The sequence below is a fragment of the Pimephales promelas genome, chromosome 11 (assembly GCF_988280905.1).
Source record: "Pimephales promelas chromosome 11, fPimPro1.hap1.1, whole genome shotgun sequence".
NCBI lineage: Eukaryota > Metazoa > Chordata > Actinopteri > Cypriniformes > Leuciscidae > Pimephales > Pimephales promelas.
In genome coordinates this window covers 21,726,459-21,742,183 of record NC_142779.1, presented here as the reverse complement: position 1 = coordinate 21,742,183, position 15,725 = coordinate 21,726,459, and the positions used below count along the sequence as shown (strand labels likewise).

Below are 15,725 nucleotides of genomic sequence, written 5' to 3'. Positions count from 1 at the left end.
AGAGTGCTTGTCCTTTAAAAACAAAAAAATATTGTGTGGTTTTGACTGAGATTCATTATTCTCATTTTTTTTTTACATATCTGGCCTTTTGAGTAGCGCGTTTATTGGTTGAAAGGTCATAACAAACTTGTTTTAAGTCCTTATGTAGGAACACAGTGCACTGACCCTGACATATCCAGAGAAATCTGTGTACAGAACAAGTACAGTATTTGAGGATTCGTGGGGGGGGGGGGAACTTAAAAGGAAGATACTTTCCATTTATTTCCACGGAATTTCAGAAACCCAAACTTCTGAAGAGCATGTATTTGTTACATTAAATGGTTTGACCATGAGTATTACCTTGAATGCTCCGTTTGAAGAAAGCCTTGCACCCCTCACATGACCAGACACCATAGTGATACCCAGAGGCGTAGTCATGACACACCGCACAAAAGTGTGTGTCTCCTTTACCCACAATGCCTGGAGAAGGATTCAAGCCATCAGCACCTTCCACTTGCTGCCCTAACAGCTTTGCATGAGTAAGGACAGAACTATAAAAGATGAAGGTACAGATAAAGTAAAAGAGGACAAGAAGAAAACTTTTTTAAATTTATTTAAAAAAAAAAATGTGAGTGATGCTTGCCCTGTGTAAAACTCAGCATGATGTCGGGGTGTTCTGGGTGGTTGCAAATGTGTTGCTATGTTAATCTGCTCTAGGTGCTTGATTTAGTATTATAGTACTGTGCATACTATACGTTCAAAAGTTTGGGATCAGTAAATTATGCTCACCAAGGCTGCATTTATTTGATTAAAAATACAAAATGAAAGCTAATATTGTGAAATATTATTAAAATAGATAACGGGTTATAAAAATAGACTGTAAAATAGTTTTTATTATTATTATTTGAATATATTTTCAAATTTAATTCAATTTCTTTTAAAAAGAAAATTCTTACTGACCAAAAACTTTTGTACCGTAGTGTACGATGTTACAAAAGCTTTCTATTTCAGATAAAAGAACTTTCTATTGCTCAAATAATCCTGAAAAAACGTGTACACAACTGAACATACTGTACGTCACTAGACAACTAATGAACATAATCTAGAAGAAACTGAAATGTTGCATGTAACAAGAAACATTATGTAGCAAAAGTATTTATCATAATCATGTACTTAAAATACCATTTAAACAAAATTAAATGCCAGAAATCAGTTCTCCTGCTGTTCATAAATACATGTAGTGATTACCAGAAATAGAGTCTCTATCCGGATGTGTAGGGAGCCAGTGTCCTTACAAGAGCCAAAAATAAGTTCTGAATTTAGATCCTGCAACCATACACTGACATTTTAATATTATAGCCCAATTATCTCACTAAACAAACTAGAGACTATTCCAAGGTGAATTTTATTTGCTTTTAAAATAATTTCTTCCCTGTTGTCAGAAAAAAACCTGCTGTGTGACCACATCCTGGGTCTTAACCCAGAAGCAGAGAACCACTTTTTATTGTCTGCTCAACAAGCTGCGTGATTTAAAATACTGTAGCAAGCACCTCCAATAAAGTGCAGGGAAAATAAAACATTTTGTTTGGCTGTTATTGTTTCTATGGCAACTGAACTATCCCTTTGACAGCTGCCACCTGGAGATGAAAGGAATATTTCGGCTATTAGTGGCTAGTTTAACACACGCACTGCACTGTTTAACACACATTCTCACCTGCTCTGGTTAAACGTGTGTGTCTTGGCGTCCTCCCAGGCAGTGTGTGAGAATGTTTCGCTGTAGGCCAGCGGAGGTGGGCAGTGCAGAGACAGTCCAGAGTGTGTGGTGTGGGAAGGCCAGAAGATTGTGGGACTGAGCGGGACCAGGCTTTCAGACACAGGGGGATGAGGGTACCCTAGCACTGCGGAGGACACCGGGCTGTAGAGTGTTAAAGCTCCATGGTTGAACTCTCCCCCGTGCGGCGGTGAATAATCCTGGCAGCCTTCCAAATACGGAGATGGAATGCAGATCGTCTGGTTGTCCATGCCGTGTGGGGAAGAGTACAGACGGGGTAAGAGGTTAGGCGAGTCCCCTCGATCAGCCAGGGCAGGGGAGACTGACGCAGGGACTGGACCAGGAGAGGAGCTCATTCTGGAGAACTCAAGTAGAACTCAGACTACTGCATCACAGGCCCAACTGTGTCAGAGGAAGCTCTTGCTGAAAGAAGAAATTAGAATCAGAATAACACGCTACACCTCCTCTTGCACGTTAAACATACACTACAGTTCAAAAGTTAAGAGTGTGGAATTGTACTTTTTAAATAAATTGACCAAAAATGGCAATAAAGACTTTTACATTGATAGAAAAAAAGTATATTTCAAATAATACTTTCTAATCAAAGAACCCTTTTGTGCATCTCAAAAATATTCAGGTATAACTGTGAGAATGGCCTCTATGCACGGCGGTATTTCCGGCGAAGGATTAAGGATGCTCGATAACTTCCGCCGATCGTAGAGTCCAATGCAATACCGAGAATTTATATTGAATTTTATACTCCATGGTTACACTAAAGAAACGTTAGTCACAAAAACAGATAAAACAGACACCCCTCATTGTGTTTATGCTTCTTTTTAAAATTATAATAAATAAACATAACCATATATAAAATTACATCTAAACGTATGTACGTTTCGTTTCAAAGACGGGAGGACAGTAAATTGTGAAGACTCTGCCATAATCCCGTTTTCCTCGGTTCTCCTCCGCTTAAATCTCCACAACCGGAAATGGACGAGCATCCTTGTGTCAAATGCGGAACTTATGCGTGCATATAGCCCATAGAGAGCCTAAGTCCCGCCCCTCCGCTTCCGGCTCATGGGACCTTATTTCGGAAAAAATATGAATGGTAGCAGAGCCCGTCTAACGGAGAGCCTTGGCACTTCCTATTAGCCCCGTTGTGTATCATCCTGGTTGCAGTTCCATTAGAATTCCACTGGAGGTGATCGCGGGCGAGAGCAGAATGAATGGGAGTCTATGGGGCTAAACGGCTAAATGTGTCTCTTTCACCTGCTTGTCGTTAAATTAACATAGATTTTATTGTTGATTTCGCAAGTTCAATATAGATTATAGGCCAAAAGTCGAATGAACGAGTACTTATGTCCTTTTGATCTCCTACAGGTTAGGCTGTTGTTGGCCGGAACACGCTAGCATTCTGCTATTGTGTGACGTCATCACATTTTTGAACGGATTTTTAGAACAGATAAGTGAACTTAAAAATGCAATTTTCAGTTGAGTGTATTTTCTTAGCCCTCCCTTTTGAATACAAATTTCAAATTACTTGACAAAAAATTATATCCTGAGAATATCCTGAGGATTTATGGGGGTGAAACCCCATTGACTCCCATTCATTCTGCACTCGACCGCGAGCGCCCCCGCATGGACAGAGACATGTTACTGCAGCCAGTCCAGAACCCGGAAGTAACCAGCCAGTGCCAATTCTCTTCAATTAGACATTCTCTGATGGTAGTCAATGGCGATGGACGACTTATCTTTTTATTCCCTCTGAACTGTGCCCTCAATTACACATATGATGTTTGTCAATTTAAAAGATTATTCTGAAAGTCAAAAACGTCGCAGTTTGTCATACAACAGAAGAGTAACATTTAGTTTATGTGAAAATCACTCTATGAATTACATCTCCCAGGAAGAGAAACGAGATCTGCTGCTCGTGTGTGTGCAGTTTGGTACAAAACACTCAGGTAGGACGGCGTAACGTTACGATTATAACGTAAGACTGTAGAAACAATGACAGACAGCCTCAGTAAAGTTAGCTTCATTCATTGGGAGAAAATGTGCGCCTTTGGGGTTTGTAGTCTTTGTAATTACGTATTTTCACAGTCTTATACCTCAACGGTTTTACATCACACTTACTTTAAAATCTATCTTTTAAATTGACAAACATCATATGTGTAATTCAGGGCACAATTCAAACGAGATCAAAATATTTGTTGTCTCTCGCCATTGACTACAATTCGATATTTTTCCGAAATAAGGTCCCATGGTGGTCGACCGGAAGGGGAGGGACTTAGGCTCTCTATAGCAACCCAGCATATTAGAATGATTTCTGAAGGATCATGTGACACTAAAGACTGGAGTAATGATGCTAAAAAAAATTCAGCTTTTCACTCAGATAAATTACATTTTTAAAATAAAGTTATTTAAAAATTGTACATTTTTCACAAACTTAAAAAAACTTTAGAATGGCAGTGTACATGTTGCACAAGCCCTTAATGTGTCCAGCAAATGTCAAATAGGTGTTGCCAGCGTTTTCTTTATTAGTCTCTTGGTCTGTTTGTGATTTACATGGTTTTTCCAGACACAAAACCTGGCAGGCTACAACCAATGATTGCAAGTACACCTGTTTTTTTTTTTTTCCTAGTTATATTAGCAGATGCACTTCCTTTTACTACTTTTCTCTGAAAAAGTGACTGGGGAAAAAAAGAAGAACGTCACAGAAAAACATGATACACGCTGTGGCGGGTTACACTGCTCTCTTCTAGACTACTCATCACACCAAAACAGACAGGATAAGGACAACTGCTTTGACGGAGTTAGTAGAGATTTTTTTTTTTTTTTTTTTTTTTTTGCAGATGACATTTTGAAAGAGGCCACTCTACAAAATGCGCTGATGGACAATTTCCTTGACAACAACGGTCCATAAATTTGAGAAGAGTCTGCAACTTTAAGAAGAGTAACTTAAAGAGGGCCAATACTGGAGTGTACAGTAAAGGCACATCATGTCAGTCACTGGTTTTAATTCGAAATCCAATGTTTATTTAGTAAGAGATGCAGAGGGGAAAGTTCTTATAAACAGTTTGTCACAAAGGTCCAGAGTCCACAATGCTTTATGTAACCAAAGATGAACAAATAGACTATGATAATTCTCAAGAGAGCCAGAATAAACAGCATGCCAGCATGTGTGTGAGAGTGAGTCAGCATATGTGTGTGTGTGTAAGTGAGAGAGAGAGAGAGAGAGAGAGAGAGAGAGAGAGAGAGAGAGAGAGAGAGAATAATATTTTGTGACCACAGTTCAGGATCATTAGTCAAATTCAAGTCAGCATGTCAAATGAATAAAATAGTGCACAAACATTACATCGGTCTTCAAAAATAATAACACTTAACCACAATTTATTCATATGTACTTTAGTATAACAATGTATTTGTGGCACACTATAAATTGGTATACTTAAAGTCTGTTAAATTGGAACAACTAATATTGTACCAAAAGCAGTGCTGAAGTTCAACTAAAGTTGCATTAAATATACTTGTTTGAAATATTCCAAGTATACGAGTAAATATTTAAAGTGAACTTAAGTTTTGAAATGCAGACTTCACTCAGCATAAACTTTAAATGCATTTTGGTGACATTAAAATTCAATTACAGTGTTGAACAACCATTAATATTATACTGATAACAAACTGAGGTCATTTAAAATCACATTGCAATGGCATTCCAAATAAACTTGGAGTGTGCTAATGGCATCATTCCAAAAAAAAAAAAAAAAAGCGCAAAAAAGTCTAGAGAACACGAAAGTGTGTTAAAACTTGAAGCTGTTGAGGAAATAAAGCCAGCAGACACAACATTAAATATCATCTGCAGATTGTTTTGCTTCCCTTTACCTGACATGATCTGTCATTAAAGCTGCGAGGAAGCTATTGCATTAACCAGCATAACATGAGTTTAATTCTTGTGCATGCACTAAAACACAGAGTCACAGAAAGCCAGTTCGTTGGTGGAAGAATGTGAACGTGCAGAACTGCTTGTTTTTGAGTCCGTGCGGATGGAATACAACCATCAGTAACATTTTTTTTCTGCTGATTGTCTCGGCCGCTTCAACTCTCAATGTACTGCAAAACAATCTGCTCCTGATGGAAAACACAATGAAACGATTTGGCAGTTTAACGGTCTCGCTCGAACTGAAATTATTTTAATACATTTTACGTTGTTATTTTTCATGCAGTTAACGTTTCTGAATTTAAAGTTGTGGTTGATGATGATTTCACTTTTCTAACTTTAGTTAGTGTGTAATGTTCCTGTTTGAGCATTAACAACATCTGTAAAGTTATAACGCTCAAAATTCAAAGCAAAGGATGATAATATAATTTGCTTTTAAAGAAATCGTTTTTTAAGGACTACAACAAACGGCTGGTAGGAAGTGCATGAGCTTCCTCCCGGGTTAGTGACATAACTAATCGTATCATTTACATAAACCCCGCCCCCAGGAACACGCAGTCCATGCTGAGAAGAGGAAGAGCTGTTGTAGTCAAGCACATTTGTGAGTCAACTCAAACTGTAGCATCTGTCTTTTCACATAGAAAGTCACTCTGTGTGCATCTCACAACAGTTCCTATACAAGCGATTTATAGATAATCCTGACAGAATATGCTAATTGAAGATAGTTAACTCCACATAAGCAACATAAATTCATGGGTGACTTGAAGCAGTGCATGCTGGTTAGAAAGGTTGTCTGACTCCACATGACTGTGACGTATGCTATCAAACTACCGCGAGAGTGATTTGAGAGTAGCCGGAGAACTCAAGAGCGGCTGCACAAGCTCTGATGATGTCACAGCTGTTCCACGATTCGCCAGATTTACCGCATGACAACGATCATGTGCGTTTCGTGTTTATTCCCACACCTTTAGTTCCACTAAAGCTCACAAATCAGTTTTTTTTAACAGTTAACAGTCTTTTCATGTAGTCGCGATGTTATATTGTGTCATGTTTATAAAAATAAAACTGATTAAAAATTGTTGACTCCACTTCATGGATATTGGCTTATTTTGATCTTTATTCTAGTTCAAACAGATACTGTACGAAGCAGTAAAGTATTGAATGAAAATGTGTCCGAAATATTGGCAAATGCTGCATTTATTTCACTTCAGCTGTGGTAAAGTATGCAAACACCACGTGAGCTGTCACTACAGTAACCAGAAAGTGTCCGACTTTAATATAAGTGTCCGTCTCCTTTTGCAGCTCCTCCCTGCCTGCACGTGGCTACTCTTGTCGATCGGTTACATCCAGCCCATAGACTGTAAAAAATATGGACAAAGTGTCTGTGACGTCACCCATAGACTCTCTGAAGAACAGTTTTGAGGCTGTTTATGGGGGGTATGGGCGGCGCCATACTGGAAAATATTGGGAAATACAAAATAGAAAAGTTTTAGAAAGGATACAGAGGTGGTATGATGTGTTGTGTCAGATCATGGCCGAGACGTCAAATTCCACTCGGCGCAGCCCGTTATCAGCTGTCAATCAAAGTTAACCACGCTTATTTGTCATACATTTTATATCTAAATACGATCTAAACTAACGAGTCAGAAAAAAATTCACCCCCCTCACATTTGTTAGGCATGCGGAACATATTGAAGATTACAATAAAAGTCCATGGGACCATACTGTAAAAGCATGAATTTATGCTGTGAAAACGGACATTTTAGTACCGGCCTCTTTTGGGACCGGCCTCTAGCGGATTTTTCGATGTATTGCAGTTTTTCGCACTTCCGGATAGGCTTCATTTTTCAGATTAGAATGTTGCCGCTTGATCCAGCCTCAGCCGATGTCGAACACACAACACTCTTGAAGCTCTGCCCACTGTGTTGTTGCAGCTCATTTGCATTTAAAGGGCCAGACCCTCAAAAAGTGAATCTAACTTTAACATGCTATATAAAAATATCTGTGGCGTATTTTGAATCAAAACTTCACATACACACTCTGGGGAAAACAGAGATTTATTTTACATCTTGTGAAAAGGGCATTAAACCACCCCTTTAATTTGTGTAATTTGAGGACTGGTCAGGATAATTTTAATAATTGGTTATTGGTTTAATAATTCATCATATTTTGACAGCCCAAAATCCACATTTTAATGTGCAATGAGCCATTAAAGTACCATTAATGGGAAAAGTCTATTTGTACATTATAGGTGCATTTTGGTGTAATAAAAAAAAAAGTAATACAATTTTCAACATTTCAATTCAAACTGACCATATGTTGTTTACTTTATTTATATGTGGGTCAATGACGTGAAGCCTACTCTAGCCCTTTGGTTGCCCTAGGCGAGATTGATTTTTGCCTCGGAAGCAAGTCAGCGCCGCCAGCAAAACAAAACAAAACAAATGGGCTGCCGATGTACGAGTTTTATGGGCCGTTAAGACAAAAAATAAATAAAAGTAGGCTATGAGATTTATTGGCCCAAAAAGCACGTCGGTCACTGAATCTCCCGGTAGTCTCGATGGCCAGTAGGCCTAAATGCCTGTGCACAATACTAAGTACATTTATTTCATTTGACACCTTAATGGCTGAGATAAGAAGACTTACCTTTATACTGGGCTTTCTTTTTATTTTGTTGCTTTCCCTGTCCTGTGCACCAGAGGATTTATACCGCTTCATTTTTTATCAACGCACCAGTAGCTGAGCACTTGCCTAACGTAACGTAACACACCCCCGCCCGCTTGTCATTCTAATTCTGTGATTTTTCGATTAACGGGAAGTAGCAGAGAATGTTAAATAGGTCAAGGGGCGACACTAGAGAGCACCCGAAACAACCTAGGCAACCGCTTAGTTCGCCTATAGCAATCGCCGGCCTTGCGCCTACATTTTCTGTCCGATTGCATTTTTAAGGTACAAACGAGTCTAAATGCCTAAAAAGATACTGTATATTCGTAGTTCCTCTCCCATGTGTACTCACATTAACTTTTCAAAAACCTTTAGTTATTGGTAACTTTTTTTGTTATTTAAAGTGTCAAAATCATCATGTGGTGCGACCGTCTGGCCCAAACTGGTCCGGCCCTGTCTGTTTAGAAAACGTCTTAGAAATTACTCTAAATGTATTAATTTATTTTCTGCTCTGTATGGAATGATTTGTAATTCTGTAAAAAAAAAAATTCAAAGCAAACAAACTTTGTCCGATGATGACCATCAAGAAATTGCCATTTTGGGACTTTATGTTAAACTATTCAAACACAGGAACTTACATCATACCAATTTACCAAGGACCCATGGAAGCCACAAGCAGGCTTGTAATTCTCTCAAATTGAAAAAAGAAAAAAAAACCTTTGTAATGGTTGGTAATTAGTTACCAAAGTTGGATGTCATGTGGTATGACTTTAAAAAATAATACTATTAAAGTTATATATATATATTTATTTAGTATACATTTTATAGTGACATTTTGTGGGGAGCTAGCTTGTTTAGTTTAGGTGGCCAATTCTGTACTGTAAATTGACTGACTTTGAAAACATCATGTGGTCCGACCAAATATCATGTGGTGTGACCACTCCAGAGTGTTTTCCATGATAGATGTATGTCCTAGATTGGCAGGTTCCTATTTCAAAATGTCTTTAAATTCTACATTTATTTAATACTACTAACTTGCCTATACTACAAACCCATTAATATATTCACTGAAATATTGCTTGAGACTTGCTGATATAAATATTATTATCATTAAACCTTATTTGGAGTTTTCTGTATTGCAGAATACATGTTTCTTAATATTAGGCCCAAAATGTGTTTAATATAAGTAATGATAGTAAATTATTGATTTATAGTATGATCACTGTATAATTAAAATTCAAGATATGTAAAGTGTACCTAAAGTATAAATTGCAATAGTTTCACTTTAGCAATCAAATATACAGAAGTAAATATTTAGTTGGACCTCAGCATTATTTCCTGATCTATATACCGCAGTATACAAAGCATACAAATATATTTTAGTATTTATTTTTCACTAGGGAAGGCCAAGTATGGTCACCCACACTATGAATTTGTCCACTGCTTTTAACCCATCCAACTTAGTACACACATTAGGAGTAGTGAGTACTGAACCCGAACGAACACAGAGAAAAAAATATAGCAAAACAACAACATACACTGCTTAGGAGCATAGGAGTGTATAATATAAGCAAGTCTAAAACTTAACGTACTAAAAAAAATGCAAGAAGAAAGAGAGAGAAAGAGAGGAAGAGAAGAAAATGACTAGTTACTTACGGCACTGCTTTTGTAGGGAAAGCATAAAAAAGTATTTTTTATTTATTCTATTAATAAGTATTTCAGAAACGAATGCTCAAGGGCTCAATATGCGTAGACCTTTCTGAATGATAGGTGCTCCAAATTCTGTGGAAATCTGGGGGTAATACTCTGAATGCAGAAGACATTTATCATAAAATGACTGAAATTCTTTATAGAGAATTATTACAGAGATAATTATTTCCCATACTTCTCCTGCAGGTGAATTCACTCAAAAAGGGTTCATTTAGTTCAGAGTTTTATGAGTACAGAGACTGAAATGAAATAAGACAAATTTAATTTAAATGTTTATATTGTAAATCAAATCTCAATGAAACTGGGTGAATGAATGAAAACAAAATCTACAAAAAAAAAAAAACACTCAAAACAACAAACTTGACTTTAATACGCCGAGTTCCCTGTTCTCTAGGCTAAAGGGCATCTGAGGGTTTTAGGTCAGAGATCTGGCTTGCTGCCTCAGTAAACAAAAAGAGTAAAGGTGAGACACTGATGTGCCAACGCTTTTACTGAGACAACTCATGAAACATTGCGTTCTGTCTGAGAGAAGAACACACATACATAAAGAATCGACCCAGAAACATTACAATTTTTGATGAATGGAACGTTCAAAAGATCAGCATTGATTTAAAATCTTTTGAAACAGTCTTTACTGTCACTTTTGATCATTTCAATCCTGAATAAAGGTATTATTTTTACAAAATGTACTGAGAGCAAGCTTTTGATCAGTAGTGTATAACATATTTTAAAGCATTCTTCATTTGTTTTAACAATACACGCAGCAAAAAGTAAGGGGACAGAGCAAGATGGGGGAGTGTGCGTGAGAATGCAGAACACAGGCGTGCCGCACTTTCTGACCATGAATTTCAATGACTATTCCAGATGTAAACACTGGATGAGAATTATACACAATTTTACTAGGGGATTCACTCACAAAGAACACATTTAGATGATGAAACGGCACAGTTTATGGATTATTTAGATATTCACAGCAGAAATGTCCATTATTGTCCTATTGGTTTTGTGACTGTAATTGATATAGAATGTTTCCTGGTAAACACCATTTTAACAACTCAGGCTTTTTATGACAATGTGAACCCTGGAATAGGACTTCATTTTCCTGCTTAATTTTGGCTGTCCATTTACACAACAATATTGTTTTGGAGGCCTGAAAACGATACCGTTTTGAAAAAGATACCGTTATTGTCTCAAAATTGTGAAAATGATGATGTCATGCGCATACACATTACGTGTTGTGTTTCTTTACAAAGTGACATCACCAACTTCTGGCCTGGCAGCCTTGTAGTGATTTTAGTTGTTACCGCCTAACCGTGTGAACAGGGATCATTTGGACAACGTTGTGGTCTGCACGCGAAAAACACAAAGGAAATACTTTTCCGTTTTTTGTAGATTGTTGATGTGTAAACGTAACCTCACTGATTTGTGTTCTAGACCTGCTCCCTGTGTATTTAAGCCCTGAGTTTTGCTTAGTTACTTGTCCAGTATTAATTGTACATTAGTTGTTTGATATGCTCTCACTCTTCGTGGTATTTATTCAGTCATCCATTATTTGTCCTGCTCCTTGGAATTTCAAACAGCAGCCCATAACAACCAAACACTAGTCCATTTTAATTCACCCTCGTAATAACTTTACATTTTTTTTTAAAGTATGGTCTATTTCAGTTGGGAGCCGGTGAAACTTTAGCACTTTCCTACTGCCATTCTGGTAAAGCTCTTGGCTAAAGTCCAGACACACATACCACTGAACAAAAAGCCAAGGACAGGATGAAGAAACCCCTACACAACACACAGAGTCCCTGGGTGAACTTTTCTCCATCCTAATAAGGTCTTCCTGCCAACTTGAGATTACTTTGAACTTACAGAAGAATTAAGTTTCCATTAATTTCACATTAATGCCCCACATCACCCCAGTAACTGGACTTCGTCTACACTTAACGAACCTCCACACAAATAATTATGCACATAAACACATGGGTTTTTGTACACATGCACATTCTTCACGCTTGAAACCCCTCCAATTGCTGACACCATTCATGTTCTCCTAATTGAGACTGGCTTCTCACAAATAAGAAGGAGAGAGAGTGACGTTACTAAATCAGACCGAATTAATCATAGCACTTGTCAAGCCAGCAAACCTGTCAACAGAGTAGTCCACATTTGTTTGTTTTGACCAAAGCTAAAACCTATTGCTAAAAACCCCAAAACAGAAATATCTGGTTTTAAATGCTACACGGCTATTACATTTCTTTAAGAGATTCAAAGAATTAGGAGTAAATACAGTGAATGGTTTACTCTTGCATAGGTTGTCGTCTATAACAGTGTGGCAATCCAATGTAAATTAATTTAAAAGGAGCGCAGGCTGTAGACATCATTTTGAATGATATCAGATCATCATGTCCAGTGCGAGTCCTCATCCATTGCTCAAGAGGACAAGGACCTCTGTCTAAACTGATAAAAAAGTGTTTCTTCTCCTCCCTCACATTCTCTGGAGTGTCTCCCTTCAACAAAACACACTGAAAATCCATTCTTGTAATTTTGTAAAGGTTGTAGGTTTAACTTAGAGGAGGGGAGACACATGAACTGATCCTTTGAGATAATGTGTCCTAGCAACTTACAGTAGCCTATGTTCTAAATTTTGCTTTGGATTTAGATTCGGATAGACAAAGACATTTGGGATTATATGAAGAAGTTTAACTTTAGCATGTGGGACAAGAGAATGGAAAAGGATTAACTACAGGTGGTCCCCAGTGTAAAAAAAAAAAAAAAAAAATGTCGGTAATTTCAAAAAATGTGCTTCAATATGCTCTAAATCAGCTGGTTTATTCAAGTATGGGAATTATATAGCGGCCAAACAATTGAAACTCATGTTTTATATGCACAGAATACATAGTTCACTTATCTAAAAGAGTTCACACCATACAAACCCTCACTCGCAAAACAATACTTCTGAAATATGATGTACTTCAACTGAATCTTCAAATGAAGAGTTTTGGTTAATGTATCCGCAGAACAGATGTTTTGAAAGATTTGCCCTTGGCCTCTAATATACAAAACATGAACAAAAAACAGCAACAGATTGTCAAGTTAACAACACCATATTCAATAAATATGTCAAATGCTCTTGTTATTACTTTAATGTGGTTGATAAATTACACCACTCAGATGATGGTCTGTTATTCTGATGTCTTATTCACTGAAACACCAAATTTTTATAATTTTCTTCTGTCATTGGATCGTCCGTCACGTCAACCGTTTTCAACCTCTCCACTAAAACCCCTCATTTCTCTTATCACTAATGTCATTATAATCTTATCGTGATCAACATTGAGTAATAGACTGTTTGTGTAGAGGAAAAAAACGCTGTCTGCAAAAAGTCTAGACTAGCCTATGTCAGGCACATCATAATCACCTTTTCGCCAAATAAGTTAAACAATAGTTATAGGACTATAAAGATTTTAGTATTATGTTACTGTAAAAGTTATTACAAAAGTTGTCATGATTTATCACAACTTTTTTTCTTTTATCAAATCAACTTAGATAATTAATATGGTTCAGAAACATTGAGTTTTTTGTTGTATTACTTCCTTGTACCACAATGTTTTTCATTTCAATTACCTAAAAATTAAGGCAACCAGGTAACTTACTTTTTTTTTTTAAGGTAAACCAATTATATGTTTGATCACTGACCAACAGACTTATTAAAATGATGGCCATTAATAGCCCAATTTTTCATTATTTTTTTTAAGCGATATATTCTAGCACCCTCTTGAATATATTGAATATTGTTGTAGGGGGTGTCAGGCAAGGTTACACTGAAGAACATTGGGTGGTCACCAAACAACAAATCATGAAATTCATGAAAATCGAGTCACCTCATTCATCCACTGCAACACACGTTTTACAAAGATTGGGTAATTTTTTTATTTCTAGTGAGCAGCATCGAAGCAAATCATTTGATCATCATATAGGCGCATTCGTCCAAGGTATATTCAAGTTTAAATCAGTTTCAACACAAATTACAATGGTAACCATAGTTTCCGACAGTTACTATAGTTCGTGTCACTTACACAGGATAATAATTATAGCCTACATGAATACTGGATGTAAAACAGTGTAAACATATTTTAGAGTCTTTTCATTTTGGTCAGTTTGTTTTCTAGCACAAGTTAGCACATTTTAATGTCGGAAACTATGGTTGCCCTTTTAGTAGCCTATGGTTTTACGTTAGTTAGAAATGGCACTTACCGACAGCAGCAAGCAGGCAGCAGGTGATGTGAGCTGGGGAGCAGATCTGTTTGATCAGCTGTGTGTCGTATCGATCTGATTTACTGCGCGCACAAAAAGAAAGAGCAGCACTGAAGTGAGCGACAGACGCAAGAGAGGGACATGCAAACACCTGGCTGGTAGTGTCCTAATGGCGCACTTTGACTGGTTGTACTTTGGAAGAAATCTGTCTTTGGATATAAAAAAATTAGAAAAGTACGTCACCGCCAGCCGCGCCCTCTTGGAGCCGCCCCTTTTACTGCACGAGGCAGAGATATCCAAGTTATGATAAACCGTTTGTGTAATTCTCACGACAATAAAACTTATTAGTAACTTATTAGCTGGTGTGCAAAATATTTAACATTTTTCAGAGATGAGGACTTTAAATTACAGCAAGATCTTGAAAACCTGCTAACAAATTGTGTTATTAAGCTGTAATTGAAAGTTAATTACAGCTTAATAACACAATTACAGATGTAACATTACCGATGAGTTTTGAAAATTCTGCACACAGTAAACATCAAAATATAATTTCTTCTGTCAATAATAATGTTCGAAATATAAAATCTAACAGACACTCATTTTAGGAGGCATTTGTTCAACTCTTTGACCACAATACATTGAAAGTAAACATAACAGGTGTTCTGACAATGGGCTCTATGCACGGCGGTATTTCCGGTGAATGAATGTGTAAGGATGCTCGATAACTTCCGCCGATCGTAGAGTCCAAGCAATACCGAGAATTTATATTGAATTTTATACTCCATGGTTAAGAAACGTTAGTCGCAAAAACAGATAAAACAGACACCCCTCGTTGTGTTTATGCTTCTTTTTAAAATTATATTAAATAAACATAACAATACACAAAATTACATCTAAACGTATACGTTTCGTTTCAAAGACGGGAGGACAGTAAATTTTGAAGACTCTGCCACAATCCCGTTTCCTCTGTTCTCCTCCGCTTAAATCTCCACAACCGGAAATAGATGAGCATCCTTGCGTCAAATGCGGAACTTATGCGTGCATATAGCCCATTCATGCTACCCATCGAGATTTGCTACTTACCGGTTATGCGCATGTGCAGACTCCGTGGTTTTTTTTTTATACAAAAGGTACATTTTCCTGTTATAATGTATAATTTCACTTTAAAAAATGCTTACTATCATATTTGTACGGTCAGCCAGCTGAAAAGGAACAACTGAAAGTTTTAGTTACTCTGATGAAAGGTGCTTTGACAAGTCAAAGATGAATATTATATGATAATTTTTACTTTTCACACCGTTTTAAAAATAAAAACAGTAGTCTACAGTATAAGTAGCTACTCCTTAGAATTGTATTATAATTGTATTTCATTCGACTTTAATCGGCATTCTATGATCAATTCGTGCTACGGTAGCA

The 15,725-nt window shown here is 37.1% G+C and overlaps 1 protein-coding gene across 1 annotated transcript in view; it reads right to left on the bottom strand.

Moving 5' to 3' along the window:
* esr2b (estrogen receptor 2b) overlaps positions 1 to 14,506 on the bottom strand; it is a 33,152-nt gene extending 18,646 nt beyond the window's left edge. The window contains exons 1-3 of the mRNA XM_039652091.2: positions 14,310 to 14,506; positions 1,694 to 2,173; positions 340 to 530 (exon numbers count right to left, since the gene is read on the bottom strand). Of these exons, the coding sequence (XP_039508025.2) occupies positions 340 to 530; positions 1,694 to 2,106 (604 nt within the window). The 5' untranslated portion in view covers positions 2,107 to 2,173; positions 14,310 to 14,506. The remainder of the gene's footprint in view (positions 1 to 339; positions 531 to 1,693; positions 2,174 to 14,309) is intronic.
* Positions 14,507 to 15,725: the final 1,219 nt, after the last annotated feature.